The 17,200-nt window shown below is 49.5% G+C and overlaps 1 protein-coding gene across 1 annotated transcript in view; it reads left to right on the top strand.

The window, feature by feature from the left end:
- Positions 1–17,200, top strand: part of CAPN8 (calpain 8) — a 64,893-nt gene that overhangs the window by 13,779 nt on the left and 33,914 nt on the right. The window contains 2 exon segments of the mRNA XM_024130589.1: positions 16,381–16,499; positions 17,008–17,141. Coding sequence (XP_023986357.1) covers positions 16,381–16,499; positions 17,008–17,141 — 253 coding nt within the window.

Raw genomic sequence — 17,200 nt, 5'->3', positions numbered from 1 at the left:
TGCGGTACGCGGGCCTCTCACTGTTGCGGCCCCTCCCGTTGCGGAGCACAGGCTCCGGACGCGCAGGCCCAGCGGCCATGGCTCACGGGCCCAGCTGCTCCGCGGCACGCGGGATCCTCCCGGACCGGGGCACGAACCCGTGTCCCCTGCATCGGCAGGCGGACCCCCAACCACTGCGCCACCAGGGAAGCCCCTCGACATCATAATTTTAAAAACATATTTTGATAACTGTTTCAATATACTTTTTGTAGTCCTATTTTTTTATTTTATGCATTTAGGAACATTATGCTGAGATCAGCTCTTGACTTCACTAAACTGCCAAAGGGTCCAGGCACAGGAAAGATTAAGAACCCCACATTACAAGAATGTTAGGCTGCTTCTGCCAGGGGGAGATTTCTTTTTGCAGCAAGGGAATTTTATCAGTAATCTTCAGTTTTACTAAGAGATGTCCTGACTATCCCTCCCTTCCTAAGACAGATGCAAAAAAATGCAGGCCGGCCCCTGAGTCCCCAGGGAGACAAACTCTTGCCCTTGAGGTTACTAACCTGGTAAGGAGATGGTGAGTGGTGCCAGGCCAGTGAGGGAAGCGCTCTCCGAGCTCCCTCTTGGCTGAGCAGCCTGAAGTTTGGGTCTGAAAACCAAGTTCCAGAGCGTGGCTGATTCCTACTCAGAAGAGTGCTGGCCGACATACTTGGGTCCTATATTTTTAGAGGACAGTCCTTTTAATGTAGTCCACAGACCCAATAGGGTCCCCACTGCTAGGGCCCGACCCCATGCCTGACAGCTCAGGGCACTCGCCTCAGCTTAGCTTCCCACTTTGCAGACACCATCCCAGGGCCCAAGGACGATTTCTCCCTCAGCGACAGGCTGTGAGTCTTGGGCTCCTCCAGCCCTCTCTGACTTCTTAGGGGCACACCGCTACCCCCGTCTAACGTGGCTGTTTAAAGGGCATCATTACAGGAGACCAGGGCCAGCTGCAGACAGTGCAGTTGATGGAGCACCGGGGATGCAGCATCCGGGTCCCCAAGGCCGTGGGGAGCCTGTGTGTGTGCTGGGTGCTGGGGCTCCTCCCGGAGAGGACAGAGCAGAGGTGGAGACTGGCTGGTGCAGGAACAGGAAGCATGAGGCTACAGGCTGTGCTTGGGCCTCCATGAAACTTGGTTCAGCCCGGGGCGTTTACTAGGAGCTCTCACAGGAGCGTTCCAGGCTGTGGTTCACAGGCTGCGCCTTCAGTTCCCACCACTCACATTACAGAAGCGTGGGTCCTCCCTTTCCCTCCCTTTCTCAGCCACAGGAGGCTGGTCCTCCCGGAAGCAAATCCATGCCACCTACTCACTGGTGGAAGGACAGATGCTTCCTTTGTTCTAAGAGGCTACACTGATTTGAGGAACTGAAACAAGCAGTCTCCGTTGCGCCAGCTGAGGCCATTTTGCAAGCCCTTCCCAGAGGCCCCTCTCTTTCAGGGGCTTTCTCTTGGCCTTGTCAGTTCCTGTCTCCTCCCTCTTGCCATCTCAGCTCTTGCCCTTTTGCCTGCTCCTCTAGGCCAGGAGCGGGTAACAGCAGAGACTAGTGGGACTGTAGACTGTAGCAAACTAGAGAGCCGGCCCTGCCCGTGGGGGAAGCCATCCCCCAGCTTGAACTGGTTGTTACCATAAAGAGCTGGGAGGTCCATCCCGACTGCTCGACCTCTCATAGCAGCCCCCTACTCTTACTCCCCCAACCTTGCTTTCCTTTCCTTCATGGCATTTACCACCACCTGGCACAGGGATTTATTTATGGTTTGTCTTTCCCACTAGAATGGGAACTCTATAACATCAAGGAATTTTTTCTCCCACTGTTGTATCCTTAGGGCCTGGAATAATACTTGGCACAGAGTAGATGCTCAATAAATATTTGTAGATTGAATAGATAGAGGAATTTTGGCCAGATTTTGTAGTGTTTCTTTGTTTGTTTGTTTTTGTAGTTTTTAAGAGAAGCCAGAAATCTGGTTGTTTATGTGAAACGTCCCAATTCAAACTATGCAGGCCAGCCCTGCACAAGCCAGACAGGATAGATCAGCAAACCAATTGTGACAGGTTTATCCCCTTCACTCTACACCAGGGCCCTGCTGGGCTTCAGTGATGGCGCTGACCCTTTGGACTTTCTGCATCCTAATCGGCTTTCACCCCTTCTGAGCTTCTTGAACTGCTGCTAGCCGTCCTTACTTTGGTCTTTGGAGAAATGCTGTTCTTTTGTAGATGAGCTCCAGGCACACCTGCACTGGCTGCTAGTGGAAGTTGCCTGCCACCCACCTGGCCAGGGTCCCCTCTGCCCCTCCCCCTAAGAGTTTTGATTCCTTTCTGTCTCCTTTTGCATCTTTTTGCTCTTAGGCACTGTACTCAGGATATTTCCCCAGCCTAAAAATACATTGTTTTCTGTTCACAACACCCCACTGGGCTCCCGGGCATTTTATTGATATATCTGAGCTCACTTCACCTCATGTCTTAGTATGTGTGAGGCTGGAAGGCCGTCCTCATCCTGCCATGGAGACTCTCCATTAGGCTGTGTTTCATGTTTGTCGCATTTTGAGGATCCACAGGTACGTTTGGAAGCCTCAGAATCCCAGCACCGATTTGGAGGTGCCACACCATTTACCATTGTTTTTAGAGGTGGGAGTTTGGCAAGCTGTATATTCTGCCTCAGCAAAAACAGTTAAGACCGTTTTTTACCTCATCATGTATGTGTCAGCCTTGGCCAGAGCTAATGATGAAACTTAGTGAATAAAAAAGAATCTTTTTATTTCTTTCTCCACTAGAACCTGGTCTCTAGCATTTGTCTTATTTTTGAATCCAAAAGGTATTATAATTAAACTCAGTAAGCAAGCTACTTCCTGGAAACTGGCTCTAAGATGTAATTACATAAGACCCCAAACGTATTTACTTACTGATTTTTTTCCCTCCAGTGTATCAATTCCATTGCTATAGTCTACCAAGAAATTTCCCCCTCTAAATAGCATTAAAGTTATGATTTAAAGTAGGGGGGAAGGATAGCAAGTCCTCAAGCAGTTTCACACCATCAAGCCTTATTCCTTTAACAATAGCAGAAATTAGATGAGAATTGGCTTGGTGGGCTCCGTGAACAACTAGAAAGAAATTCTGAAATAATTGAAATAAATTCCCTCAACTGTGAAGAGTTTTCTTTTTTTCCTTTTCCTCCCCACTGATAACTTAGAAGGTAAAGCAAGATGGCCTCTGGTTCAAAAGATGACCCACCAACCTTTCCCATTTTTTCCTCTTTTTTGAAGTACATTAACTCTCTGGGATGTTCCAAGCTCCTGGAAGCTGAAGACTCCCCCAGCCTAAAATTGTCCTCGGCCAAATGCTGCGATGGGTTCTAGCTGCCCTCTGCACCAGGCTCTGCTGTCAGGTGTGAGGGCCGCCTTCTGGGTAGCCACGGGAACCAGGAGTGGAGACGAGAGCCGACCTATGGGGGGGCACAGAGGTGGATTATTTAGTGTGCTTTATTATATGTAGTGCAGCTTGAAAGGAGTGATTTTGAAGATATAAAAATTATAGCAGGGCTTCCTTGGTGGCGCAGTGGTTGGGAGTCCGCGTGCCGATGCAGGGGGCGCGGGTTTGTGCCGATGCAGGGGGCGCGGGTTCGTGCCCCGGTCCGGGAAGATCCCACGTGCCGCGGAGCGGCTGGGCCCGTGAGCCATGGCCGCTGAGCCTGTGCGTCCGGAGCCTGCGCTCCGCAGCGGGAGAGGCCACAGCAGTGAGAGGCTCGCATACCGGAAAAAAATAAAAAAATAAAAAATTATAGTAGCCATAAGGAGTCACACCGCCATTGTTCAGAAGAATACTGGTAGGATTTGGGGCTAATCTTTGAAAATGTATTGGTGACACTCCTCCCGGGGTGTCTCCAGTATCCCACCCACTGCTGAGAGCTCCTGGACATTCGAAATGCTAGGGATTGATGTGCTCTGGGATCTTGCTTCTAGAACAATGGTAGCTTGCTCTAATGCAATCATAAAATGAAGAAGATATTCTAGTAAGGTGTGCTAGATTCTTTTTTTTTTTTTGCGGTACGCGGGCCTCTCACTGTTGTGGCCTCGGCATGTGGGATCTTCCCGGACCGGGGCACGAACCTGCGTCCCCTACATCGGCAGGCGGACTCTCAACCACTGCGCCACCAGGGAAGCCCTAGATTCTTAATTTACAGATATAGCAGGAGGTGGGGATCACACGGCAGATTCAGGGATGCTTGGCAGTGGGTTGCTTCCAAGAGATGTGTGTCTTAACAGACATTTGAATTTGTCAGAATCAGGAAGAACTTTCACAGCTCATTCCTTCATTTTACAAATATATATTAAAGTGTCTTCTTTGAACAAACTGGCAGTGTATCTCCTCTCCCAGTAAAGAGGGTTCCAGGCAGCAGAGGGAATATGAACAAAGGTCCTGCAGCTAGAAAGAGCGGGGCACCGGGGAGGACTCGCAGGGAAGTGGCAGGGCTGCAGCCCAGAGGCAGCAGGGGTGCAGAGGCTGGGAGTGGAAAGCGGGGAGCCTCCAGACTGGGCAGGGCCGTGATGCTGGGGGAAGAATTCGGGACTTTAGTCCTGGGCACTGGGGCAGCATGGAAGCTTGTCAGTAAGGGCAAGTTCAGCCAGACATGCTGTAGTGGGGAGAGTGCAAACACCCTGTGGCAGACAACTGCAAGATGAGGAACCCTCATTATCTGGGGATCGTATGGGAGGAAGGCCACATTTTTTTAGTAAATAGTTTCTACAAAGGTTTGCTTAATATACAATTTTGAAAAATGATACAAAAAATTCTGGAAAAAACATTTTCTTAAATTTCGCAATGCTCACGTAATAATTGCAGCTTTGTTCTAGATCTTAGAACAAGGAATGACTCAATCGTTTACTTTTTTTCCCATTTTACTGAGCTTCACTGTATTGCACTTTGAAGATACTGCTTTTTTTTTTCTTTTTTACAAATTGAAGGTTTATGGCAACCCTGTGTCGAGCAAGTCTATTGGCTCCATTTTTCCAATAGCATTTGCTCACTTCGTGTCTCTATGTCACGTTTTGGTAATTCTTGCAATATTTCAAAATTTTCATTATTATTATATTTGTTATGGTGATCTGTGATCACTGTTTTTTTTTTAATTGGAATATAGTTGATTTACAATGTTGTATTAGTTTCTGCTGTACAGCCAAGTGAATCAGTTATACATATACATGTATCAACTCTTTTTTTAGCTTCTTTCCCCATATAGGTCATTATAGAGTATTGAGTAGAGTTCCCTGTGCTATACAGTAGGTACTTACTAGTTATCTATTTTATATATGGTAGTGTGTGTATGTCAGTCCCAATCTCCCAACTTATCCCTCCCCCCTTACCTCCTGGTAACCATAAGTTTGTTTTCTACATCTGTAACTCTATTTCTGTTTTGTAGATAAGTTCATTTGTACCCTTTTTTTAGATTCCACATGGAAGAGATGTCGTATGATACTTGTATTTCTCTGTCTGACTTACTTCGCTCAGTATGACGATCTCTAGGTCCATCCAATTGTTGACTTTTGAGGGGTGTGTTTTTTTCTGAAAAAATGACAGGACAGCACGATGTGGCACCCTCCACTTCTCCCTTGACTTTCAAAGCAGAATCATGGCAATGTTCAAGGCTTCCCCGCTTTCCCCAAGGTCCGTTTTCAACCCTTTGATGTTCACACCGTTCCCTTGAAGTGCCCAGCGTGCCTGGAGCCCGGTCTGTCTTCTCTTCCTCAGCTGTCACTGCTGTCACTCTGCCAGGTTCTCCTCCAGTACTGGCTTGGGAGCAGGTCTCCAATGTCACTTTCATCAACTTCATGAAATCCTGCAAATTTAGCCAAATGTTCGGTGTCCCTTTGCAACCCCTTTGCATGGCATTTGCATGTGAGAGTGGCCTGATGGGTAGGGACAGTTACTAGTGCTAAGTGAGGAGGATGCTGAAATGCAAATGCGTGAATATTTTCACATCATGGCAAGTTTGCTTCTTTCTGCAGCCCCCTAATTACAGCTCCTGGATAATGAATGTTGGGGGAAAGATGGTCCGTTATAGTCCTAGTGGGAGAGAAAGCAGTGGTAGGGGTGTTAGAGAGGAGAAGCCGGACTTGGGTGCTATATAGGAATAAAGTCAAAAGCACTTAGGAAGCAGTTAGATAGCAGTGGAGTGGGGGGAATTTGGAATCAAAATGACTCCCAGGCTTGAGCAACTGGGAAACTAGTTGTGTGATGCTTGAGAGAGGAAACAGGGTGGCGCGGGGCGTGCGGGGTCAGGTGGGTGGGAGCAGGATGGAGAGGCCTGCCACTTCCTAGAATAATTTTCATTTTCGTTTTCTTATAGAGTAGTAGATGCTCAATAAATGTTGGCTGATTCGCTTCTTTGGGCTCCCCTGTGTATTTGATTGTTTTGTGTTGGGTGGTAATTGCTAACAATAGGAGGCTTATTGAAGGCTTTTCTCTGCAGTGGGCACCAAGCTAAGCAGTTTCATAGATTACCTCATTTTTATCTTTATAACAGCTCCAAGAAGTATCAACTGTTTTATGCTATTGCCATGTAAGTAGCTGCTACTAGATGAGGTAGGTCAGAAGGTGAACCAAATGTTAATGAGGGGTGGGGGAGGAGTAGTGAAGGCAGATTTAAAGTGGGGATGAGGAGAGGCTAAGGAGAAGCTGTGTGTGGTCTCAGGGGAGGCGAGAAGGTTCCTGAAACTTCATGATCATCTTGACCAGGAGTCTAGGGCGCAATATTTCATATAGGGGGATAATCCCATTTGCTTCGGCTTCCGAGGGCTCTGCAGGGTGTGGAAAGGCAGCAAGCTAATCATCCTGCTGCACTAGACCTGGCTCTGACACTGACTGACCTTGAGACGTCAAGTAGCTGCTCAGGGCCTCAGCTTTACGGATCTGGAAAGTGGGGATTAAATGCCCCCTTTACCCGGTGCAGAGCCTGAGAGGTTCAAATGTAGGAAGGCACTCTCCTTTCTGGGAGGATGCTGACGAAGGGGGGGCCTTATGTGATTTCAGGGAAATTCTTGGAGGGTGAAGGGCTGAGCTTGGGGTGTCTTTTTGTTCTCATCTCCATTTTGTAAGAATGCACCTGGCCCAAAAAGCATTGGATTAAGCTACTTTGGGATTTGGCAGGATTTATCAGGGGCCAGGCATGCCCGGCCCATTAGCTCAGAGTACATCTGCAGGCTCCAAGAAGGTGCAGAGAGCAGGCACTTAACACGTAACTCAGGGCGGGAGGCAGTAATGCTAAATGGACCCGGGCAGAGCAGGGTCCATCGTGACTTGTGAGTGTGACTTGTTCCCAGACACGTTTCCTTTGACTCCGAGTCTGTCTGAGGGAAAGAGACCACTGCAGACAGAGCCCGAGAACCACCACCTACTAGTCCAGGAGACGCTGAGTCTCCTGTTTAGCCCTGGATACGGGGAGGCCACTGGAATTGTCCCTTCTGAGCAGAAGTGTCGCTTACCGTGGGAGACTTTCTGAAAGCTCATCTCAGACAGCTCCTCTGGAGTCCCTGGGTGTGGCCCTTAGCACAAGTCTGATCTAACACTGCTTTCATCTTTCCCAGGAGCCCTGGCTAGGGAAGTGGGGAGCTAACTAAATTTAGTCCAGTTCAACTTAAAACTTTGTCCAACCCAGTAGTTGAAACAGTCGTTTTTGGCGTAACTCGGTCCATTTTGGGTAACTCTTTAGTCTTCCAGATTCTTCTCCTCTGTCCCCTCCTTCCCAAGATGGCCATATGGGGCCTCCTGTGCACTGGCCATGTCTGCTGAGGGGTGGTTGGTCTGCCTCCTGCCCTGCCTTCTGGTGGCATCACACTGGTGGCCTCTGTCCTTTATTTGCTGAGGCCACAGGGGACCTCAGGGGGTTTCTTGAGAGTCAGCCAAGCACCTCGGTCCATCACGGCTCACCAGGCTCTTAATTCTGTGGGGGCTGCCCACGCCTTCTCTGGTGCAGAACTTCTCCCCACGATGGTTTTCTCTCTGAGTCCCACCTGGAGAGGGTCCAAGAGGCCCTGTCCTCTGGGCTCACCTCACCCCATTTGGACCCCTCCTCCTTGCTCTGGACTTTTGAAGCCCACCTCTTCCTGCCCATCACTCTCTGCTCTCCCTGAAGCTGTATTGGCAAGTGGGGTCACGGTAGAGGGAAGCTGGCTTACCCATAGGGGACCATTAATCAAGATACTCAAGAGGCCCCCTAAAAATATGTCTGCTGTTACATGTACATCCATGTGCATCTTTTATATTTTTTATGTCCTGATGTCCTCTCTTCCAACTGGAGGTTGATATTTATGTATATTCTTAAACATCTCTCTTGTTGCAAATAAGTCCTTTTTGCTTAAATGATCCTATACAATAAACTGTGAGGTACAAACCAATTTTACAGATTAGAAAACAGGATCGTAAGAGTTGAGGGTTGGCTACAGGTCACTCAGCAGACAAGTCAGGGCCTGAGGATTTAAACCCGGGCTTTCTGAGGGCAAAGGCCATGTTATTTTGACTTTTCTAAGCTTGTTGGCTCCCCGAGGGCAGGGACCATGTCTTTTACATAGCTCTTGTCCCAGTGTCCTACATGAGCAGTGATTGCTAAATGCTGGTGAGTGATGATGACATATAAGAACTACTTCCCAAACCTGAAGGAAGGGAACCTCCCAAACATATGTTTTCCAAGGATTGTTGGAGGCTGGTACGAGATAGGGGAGATTTACAAACGATTCGAAGAGGACAGGAATGTAAATGGAGTGTTCTGCTAGGATGTAGGGGGTGTGAACATGGCTGAGTCCCTCACTCCCCTCGCCCTGTGCACAGCCCGGCCAGCCTGGGTAGGCACCGCTCCAGGGAGTGATGTGGCTTGCGGGGGGCAGGTAACAATAATCTCAGAGTAAACAGGAGCCCTGAGGATGCCAAAAGGCCACTGCAGAGCTGGAGCCAGATGTCTGTGCTCCAGGGCTAAGCCTGGGGAGAGGGCAGAGGGGGTGTCTGGGATGGAGGCTGGCTGCAGGAAGGGGGCTGGGGGCATCCAGTGGAAATGATGTCGTCCAGGTTCAGAACTGTCTAGCTTTGCCTCTGCTTGCGGAGGTGAGGGCTGGCATCTCTATGATTTGCAGGGAAAGAGGAATGGTAGAATGATATAGCTCAGAGGGGTGCGCAGGGGGTCAAATGGTCACTCTTCCAAATCCAGGTGGGTGCGCCTGAGTCTAATCATGCTACACCCGAGGTCTTGAGACGAGCAAATGTTGGAAGCTGGGTAAGATGACACCCTCCTCTGGCTTGGGTGCCGACCTTGATGAGCGAGTCAGAGCCTTCCTTTGGCTGTTATAATTTTCTTTGACCAGAGCAGACAGGAGTGAGAGAAGGAAAGGGGAAGCAGAAAGTGGTTCCCAGAAGACTCTAGGAGTAATAGACTAAAGAAACATCACTATCATCCTCGTCACTGACATTTTCATACTGAGCAGTTGTTGAAAACCGAAGACTTATGCAAAGCCATTTCGTCCAACCTCCCTCCAGTGCAGACTTTCCTCAACCCCTGATTTTACTGTGGATGTTCTGGCTCATGAGGTCTCGTGGCGGGGGGATGATCCTTCACCCTCCATCCCAGGAGATGTTTGGTAGTGTCTGGAGTCATTTTAGGCTGTCACACTGGGAGGCAGGTGCTACTGGCATCTAGTGGGTAGAGGCCAGGGGTGCTGTTGAACATCTGTAGTGCACAGGAGAGCCCACAGAATTATCCAGACCAAAGTGTCAGCAGTGCTCAGTTAGAGAAACCTGCTCCAGCCGGATACACTATGTTATAGGAGCTTTTTAATTTAATTTTTTTTTAGTTTTAATATTTTTTCCTTTTTTAATTGAAGTATAGTTGATTTACAATGTTGTGTTGTTTTCAGCTGTACAGCAAAGTGAGTCAGTTATATATATATATATATATATATACTCTTTTTCAGATTCTTTTCCGTTATGGGTTATTACAAGATATTGAATAGAATTCCCTGTTCTATACGGTAGGTCCTTGTTGTCTAACTATTTTATAAATAGTAGTGTATATCTGCTAATCCCAAACTTACAGGAGCTTTATTAACTAAGACAGTAGCTCTAAATTCTCAATTTGGTTCTAGTCTTTTTTTAAATTTTTAATGTCACATTTCTTTTTTAAAAAATTAATTAATTAATTAATTAATTTATTTATTTATTTTTGGCTGCTTTGGGTTTTCGTTGCTGCGCGAGGGCTTTCTCGAGCGGGGGCTGCTCTTCGCTGTGGTGCGCAGGCTTCTCCTTGTGGTGGCTTCTCTTGTTGTGGAGCGCGGGCTCTAGGCTCACAGGCTTCAGTAGTTGTAGCACGCAGGCTCAGTAGTTGTAGCACGCAGGTTCAGTAGTTGTGGCACACAGGCTTAGTTGCTCCGCGGCATGTGGGATCTTCGCGGACCAGAGCTCAAACGCATGTCCCCTGCACTGGCAGGTGGATTCTTAACCACTGTGCCACCAGGGAAGCCCCTGGTTCTAGTCTTATACAGTATTAATGTATGCTGTTTTATCTCTCCCTGTTCGAGATATCAACTGCAAAATGGGCTAAGCCATGAGACTTTCTTGCTGGTAATTAGGATATGAATTGTCAGATCCCATCTGACACTTTGCTACCTACATGACTTCGTTCAGGGAAGCATTTTGTGCTGGGGCCTCCAGTCAGCTCTCAGTCTAGCCTGAGAGATGGGAACTGTCAACAAAGCCAGCACGGCCGCAAGTGTGTGTGTGTATGTGTTTTAATGTCGTCAAAAAGGCAGGAACTGAATGCCGAGGACTGGAAAAGGCAGGTTAACCCACGGGAGGGAGGGGAGGAGCGAGGCTTTGGTGATTGCTTGGCACTAATGTGCTGAGCGAAAATAGAAGCCTGAGTATGAAACACTGCGGCCGCCTTACCGCGAAGAAGGGACAAAGGAGGCCTCAGCTGTGACAAAACATTAAAGATGGATTTTTGGAAAACAAGCACACGTTAGCAGGTCAGAATCTTTGCGTTCCATTCAGATGTGCAATCATCATGGCATTCTTTACCTTCCTCGACTGCTCTCGGCTTGATTGGGAGCCCCGGTCTGCACTGACCATGAGTTGGGCGGCGGAGGTGGGGGACGTCAACAAGCCAATAAAAGATATTTTCTGCCTCTGCCTGTTTCGGGTTCTTGTCTCTTTCGGATAAATATTCCTCCTCGGCCACTCTATTTGGGGGCTTTCTTGCTTCTTCAAGGCCGGCCCCTCTCCGGCCTCCCCAGGACAGTGCCTGCATGGAAGGAAAGGCTGAACGTCCCCCAGCCTATGGGAGAAGATTGGCTGGCCCTCGGGTGCCCGCTGCTGTCCTCTGGGTCCCACTGGTCTCCTGGGACTAGCGTGTGGTGTGGTCTGTTCTGCTGGTGCTGTCGGGCTCCAGTGGACCTTCCCTGGCTGACCGAGGCCCGACGCAGTGCGCTGTCACGCCTTGGGCCTGGCCCTGAGCCACGCGGTCGCCGTGGGCTCTGTGGTGGGATTGACCTGCCTTCTCCTCCCTGCCCTCAGCTCAGTCCCTATCTGACGGCAGAGGCAAACTTGGGGGCGCTCTCTACCACCGTCTCTCACCTTCTCTCCACCTGAGCACTCCGTGATGCCATTTTTATTCTGCTCCCATGTCCCCCGGGGGAAGCAGGGCGTAAACCCTCTCGGCTTCGGCTTCCTCTTTAATCTCTCTGTGGTTTTACTATTGTTCCTGCTCTGGCCATTGTTCAGCCTCAAGGTGGAAGAGTGGCCATGGAAGCAGTTCCAATGTCTGACCTTTTCTCCTTTGTCCCGTCCTCTCTCCTGCCTGTAGTCCAGAAGCATGTCCACTCACCCCCCCATGTTTGGAAAATTCTCTTAAGTCATAGCCCAAGTTCTTGCTACCTAGGGTTTATCATAACACTAGGTGTTTAGATCATCAAGCTTTGATAACATGTAAATGGAATTTTTGAATTTAGAGGGTTTTTTTTTTTTTTTTTTTGCGGTACGTGGGCCTCTCACTGTTGTGGCCTCTCCCGTTGCGGAGCACAGGCTCCGGACGCGCAGGCTCAGTGGCCACGGCTCACGGGCCCAGCCGCTCCGCGGCACGTGGGGTCCTCCCGGATCGGGGCACGAACCCGTGTCCCCTGCATCGCCAGGCGGACTCTCAACCACGGCGCCACCAGGGAAGCCCTAGAGTTATTATTTTTTTAAAGAAAACCTGACTCAGGATTATTATTTCTTGATTGGCTTAAAATGAGTTTTTGACAGAGCAAAGACTTCATTGTAGTGGCTGGGGTCTGCCTGCTGTTTACTAGAAGCCCTGAGGCCTGCTGATGCAGTGGGTGGGGAGATCGAGGGGAGCATTATTTCAGTGGAGTACAAAAATTAATCAGTTTGTTACTTTAATAAATGTTAAACCCATTACATATATAACCTGAAGAAGGAGTAGGAAGAACAAAGCTCAGCTGGTCGCAGACCCCCGGTAAGGTCAGTGACGCAAAACCCTCCCCCTCCAGCTCCCTGGTCAGCCAACACTCTAACCGGGACCCGCCCTTGCTGGAAAGTGGCTGGAGAGGAGGGCATTGTCCATCAAGACTCTTTCCCAGCTTTTTCTGTGCACCTTATTCACCACCAACCTTAGATCCAAAAGGCTCTCAGTTGCCTTTGGAAATTAAACTTATGCTCAAGGTCCAAGCCGTGTGTCCACGGAGGACACGGAGGAGAACGTGATGAATGTGTACAAGCATCCAGGCAGATCCCCAAACACGTTCCTGAAATGTTCTGAGCGAAGGCATAAATGTCTGTCTTCCCAAGAGAGCTCTCGGAAGAGGAACACGCTCATTGGATCCGTGCCTTAGAGGAAGCATCTTTGTGATGACAGTGCGTGCACACGTTACGGAGTCCCTGGCAGGCATCCCAAAGCCCGTGCGCGCGCTGCATCTCCTTGCAGCTCTGTGTTGGCCCTGAGAGGCAGGTGGACCCTGGGAAATGGCAACAGTGAGGCAGATGAAGAGAAAGGTAACCTCTCTTCCAGCTGGGCAGCCCCTTTTGGTGTCAGCAACCGAGGGACACTTTGTGTCCGTGCCCTGAATTGTAATGTCTAAGGGATATTCCAGGTGGGCTGTTGGAAGCAGCTGTGTGGGAGCAAGAACGTCAGTATCAGAAGAGAACCAGGACCGCACCTCGTCATGAGGGCAGGTGCTGCTCTGATCTCAGTGAGAGGCCGGCCGCCTGTCGCAGGGAGGGTTGCAGCCCAGTCACCTGCCCCTCCCCAGAGGCCTGCGCCTCCGCCGTGGTCTTCCCTTATCTCCCTCTACCCCCGAGCTCTAGAGGCAGGGGCCCCTGATGCTGGCACCGCAATGAAGAGTAGCCCCCGCTCGCCGCAACTAGAGGAAGCCCGTGCGCAGCAGTGAAGACCCAACGCAGCCAAAAGTAAATAAATAAATGAATACTTTTTTAAAAAGATGATGAAAAAATAATTTTTTAAAGTCTTTTTCGTTTTTTATTAAAGTGTAGTTGATTTACAATATTTGTGTACAGCAAAGTGATTCAGTTTTATATATATATATATATTCTTTCTCATATTCTTTTCTAATATGGTTTATTACAAGATATCGAACATCTTGTCCTACCTGTGCTATATGATAGGACCTAATTGTTTATCTATTTTATATATAGTAGTTTGTATCTGCTAACCCCAAACTCCTAATTTATCCCTCCCCCCTTCCCCCTTTGGTAACCATAAGTTTGTTTTCTGTGTCTGTGAGTCTGTTTCTGTTTTGTAAATAAGTTCATTTGTATCATATTTTAGATTCCACATATAAGTGATACATATATGATATTTGTCTTTCTCTGCACATATTTATTTTTATTCATCAAACAGTCATTGAGCCCCTACTATGTGTCAGCCACCTGCTGGGGACGCCGGGATGGGGAATCCACATCCCTGTTCTGCAGGATGAGATTGCAGACACAGTCTTGTTCAAGTGGCCCAAGAAGGTGCTGGGGGCTCTGAGGAGGGAGCACACGGGACGCCCACATATCATATGATGTTTGTCTTTCTCTGCACATATTTATTTTTATTCATCAAACAGTCATTGAGCCCCTACTATGTGTCAGCCACCTGCTGGGGATGCCGGGATGGGGAATCCACATCCCTGTTCTGCAGGAAGAGATTGCAGACACAGTCTTGCTCAAGTGGCCCAAGAAGGTGCTGGGGGCTCTGAGGAGGGAGCACACGGGACGCCCAGGTGGGTCAGGCACTGGATTGGGAAGCAGCTTGTGCACAGAGAAGTATAAACAAGGTCTTTGGGAAACACGGAGAAAAAGAGGTGACCTGTGGCTGGAGGATGAGAGGCATCGGGGAAGGCTTAGTGGAGGAGGGGAAAGGGGGTGGTGTTGCAGCAAGGACTCTACAAGCCGAGGGGATGGATGAGTGAAAGCGTGTGCTGGAAAAGACCAGGGCGTGGTGTGTGCAGATCCGAGTTCGACTGGAGATCAGACTCATGGTGGTCGGACGGTGGGAGGCAGGCTGGGGAAGTAGGGTGGAGGCATATTGTGAAGGGTCTTGATGCCCTGTTAGTTTTTATCTTGTTCTTAAGCAATGGAGGAAGTTGAAGATTTCTGAGCAGAGAAAAGAGGTGATCACAGGTGTTGCCAGGAAGAAGGCTGGAGTGAGAGGAGAAAAACCTGTTATTTTATCCACTCTTTGGAAGTTGCCTTTGAATGAGGTACTGCCCCCCTTGAGTCTTCTTTAGTGAGAAGCCACAGTCCCGTGCCTGCTGTACCAACCCTTATCTCCTCCGGCTACCGGCTCTGGCCCCACCTGGGGGCCCACTGCCCTTGGGAGGAGGGCGTTTGTCAGCGAAAGCAGAAGGCAGGAGCAGGGCTGGCTTCTGGGTCAGAAAAGCTCTTCAAAAAGTAACTGCGTGTGAGAGACGGAGAGGGAGAGAATATATGAGGCTGGTCGGGGAAAGGAATTAATTTGGGACCAAATCATGAGCCTCTCTGTTGAGAGAGATGAGGGCAGATAGAGCAAAGGGTTTTCTAGGATAACCTGGTGATGGAGCCGTACTGAGCAGATGACGGATCCTCAGAGGTGGGTTCCTGTGTCACAGTTTACTGACTACCTGCTCAGGCAGCCCACGTCTGAGAGAACCGTGGTGTGTTCATCCTGGACTATGTGTGCAGCTTGGACCACAGCGTGGAAGGAACACAGAGAGTTAGACGAGGTCCTCAGAGGTTCTCTAAATGGTTGAAGGGGCTTTTATCTGAAGATATAGTGAAGAGATTCAGATTTTTTTGTGTGGACAAGGTGAAGGCTGAGACACACAGGCTGGATTTTGGAGCCATTTGATTGGGATAGGAATGGGAGAAACTTGTCTCCAAACCCTAAACTCCTAGAGGTAGGGCTCTGGAGTGAAACTGGGAAGAGGCAGCTGTCGGGCCAGGAAGATGAACTATTCCTTCACATGATGAGCAGCACACGTAAGGACATTGAGACCTCAGAGGTTGTTGTAGAAGAAGCCTATAAATGAGATGTGAGACAAATTTACATCCATTCCAGGATGACAGATCCACCACAGATGCTAAGGTCAGTGAAGGGTCTGGGGCTGTGCTTAATCTTTTGAAGTCGGCACCACGGGGGATAATGGTGCCTTCCGTGGAGGTACTGCTCAGGGGCTCGGGTCTGGGGGGTCCCGACTTGTACGGAAAGCAGTTTTCTGTTTTCTTCTGCATTTACTTGGATCTCCAAAGTGACCGACACTGAGCCCTAACATTCTGAACCTCTCTTGACTTTTATTTCTTCTGACTAAAAGTATGATCTTTTCATGCTAATCAGTATCTCAGGAGTGTTATAAGCTGTCATGGTGAGCTCTGAAACATAAAAGGGCAGTCCTCCAACAGACACGAAGAGACAACTCTCCGTTATCCAAGGCCAGGCGGAGCAAGGAACACACACACACACACACACACACACACACACACGCGCGCGCGCGCTTCCTGAGCTGGCCAAATAGCTTCAGTGTTTCCTCCAACCACATGTTTTCTTAAAGTTGTTATTAAGGAATCAAAGAGGATGATTTTTGCTTCTTCCTCTCTTTCTTTGCACCTTCTACTCCACGGATTGAGAGCTTTGGACATGTGGAATGGTCAGCATGTGGCAGGTGGGGGGAAGGGAGGAGCTGAGAACTTCCAAGGAGGCAGCAGGACCTTCAGACACTGGAGGAGAAGAGTCCCAGACTATCTGACCCAGAAGGGAGTCAGATTGAATGGGCCAGTGAGGGTCAGGGAAAGCAGGGACCCTGCAGGCCTGGCCTGACCAGTGTGTGTGCCCCACGACATGGTGCAGGTGACTGCTGGCTTCTGGCGGCCATTGCCTCCCTCCCCTTGAATGAAGAGCTGCTTTACCGCGTGGTGCCCAGGGACCAGAACTTCCAGGAGAACTACGGGGGAATCTTTCATTTTCAGGTATCCTGCCTTGCTCGCAGCCCTTGACACTACTTTCCATAGTCTTGGGACCCATGCCGAGAATCAGAAATCTGGGCTTGGGGCCCAGTAGCCTAGGTTTTAATAATCCCTCCAGGGGATTCTGATGCGTGCTTGAGTTTGAGAAACTTCGCTTTAACATGTCCATCCAGTCATCCACACGTCCATCCCCTCCTGTCTCCCCCCAGGCCGTGTGGCCTTGAGGAAGGCGCCTTGGAGTGAGGGTCAGGAGATGGGAGCCCTAGTGGCATTACTGTTGCCACTGCGTGATGCAAGTTTACTCAGCCACTGGACTCGATGTTTCCTGCTTTTGCTGGCATCTGCTATGGGCACGGATAAGTAAGACACAGATCCTGCTCTTAAGGAGTTCATTAAAGGTCCAAGGCTGGAACACCGATCAGCACAGACGCTCCTTCTGAGGTCCCCTGAGGACGCTGACTCTGCCTCTCAGCTCATCCCTGTGAATGGGCGCTGTGTTTCCCTCCCGCAGTTCTGGCCATATGGAGGGTGGGTGGAGGTGGTGGTGGACGACAGGCTGCCCACCAAGGACGGGGAGCTGCTCTTCCTGCACTCCGAGGAGGGCAGTGAGTTCTGGAGCGCGCTGCTGGAGAAGGCCTACGCCAAGTAAGTGGGGCGGGGAGGAGCTGGGGGGCTCCGCAGTCTCCTTGGAGGATGTTACCTGC

This window comes from Physeter macrocephalus, chromosome 4 (assembly GCF_002837175.3).
Source record: "Physeter macrocephalus isolate SW-GA chromosome 4, ASM283717v5, whole genome shotgun sequence".
NCBI lineage: Eukaryota > Metazoa > Chordata > Mammalia > Artiodactyla > Physeteridae > Physeter > Physeter macrocephalus.
Note: the sequence above shows the minus strand (reverse complement) of the source record. Positions and strands in the feature narration are given on the sequence as shown.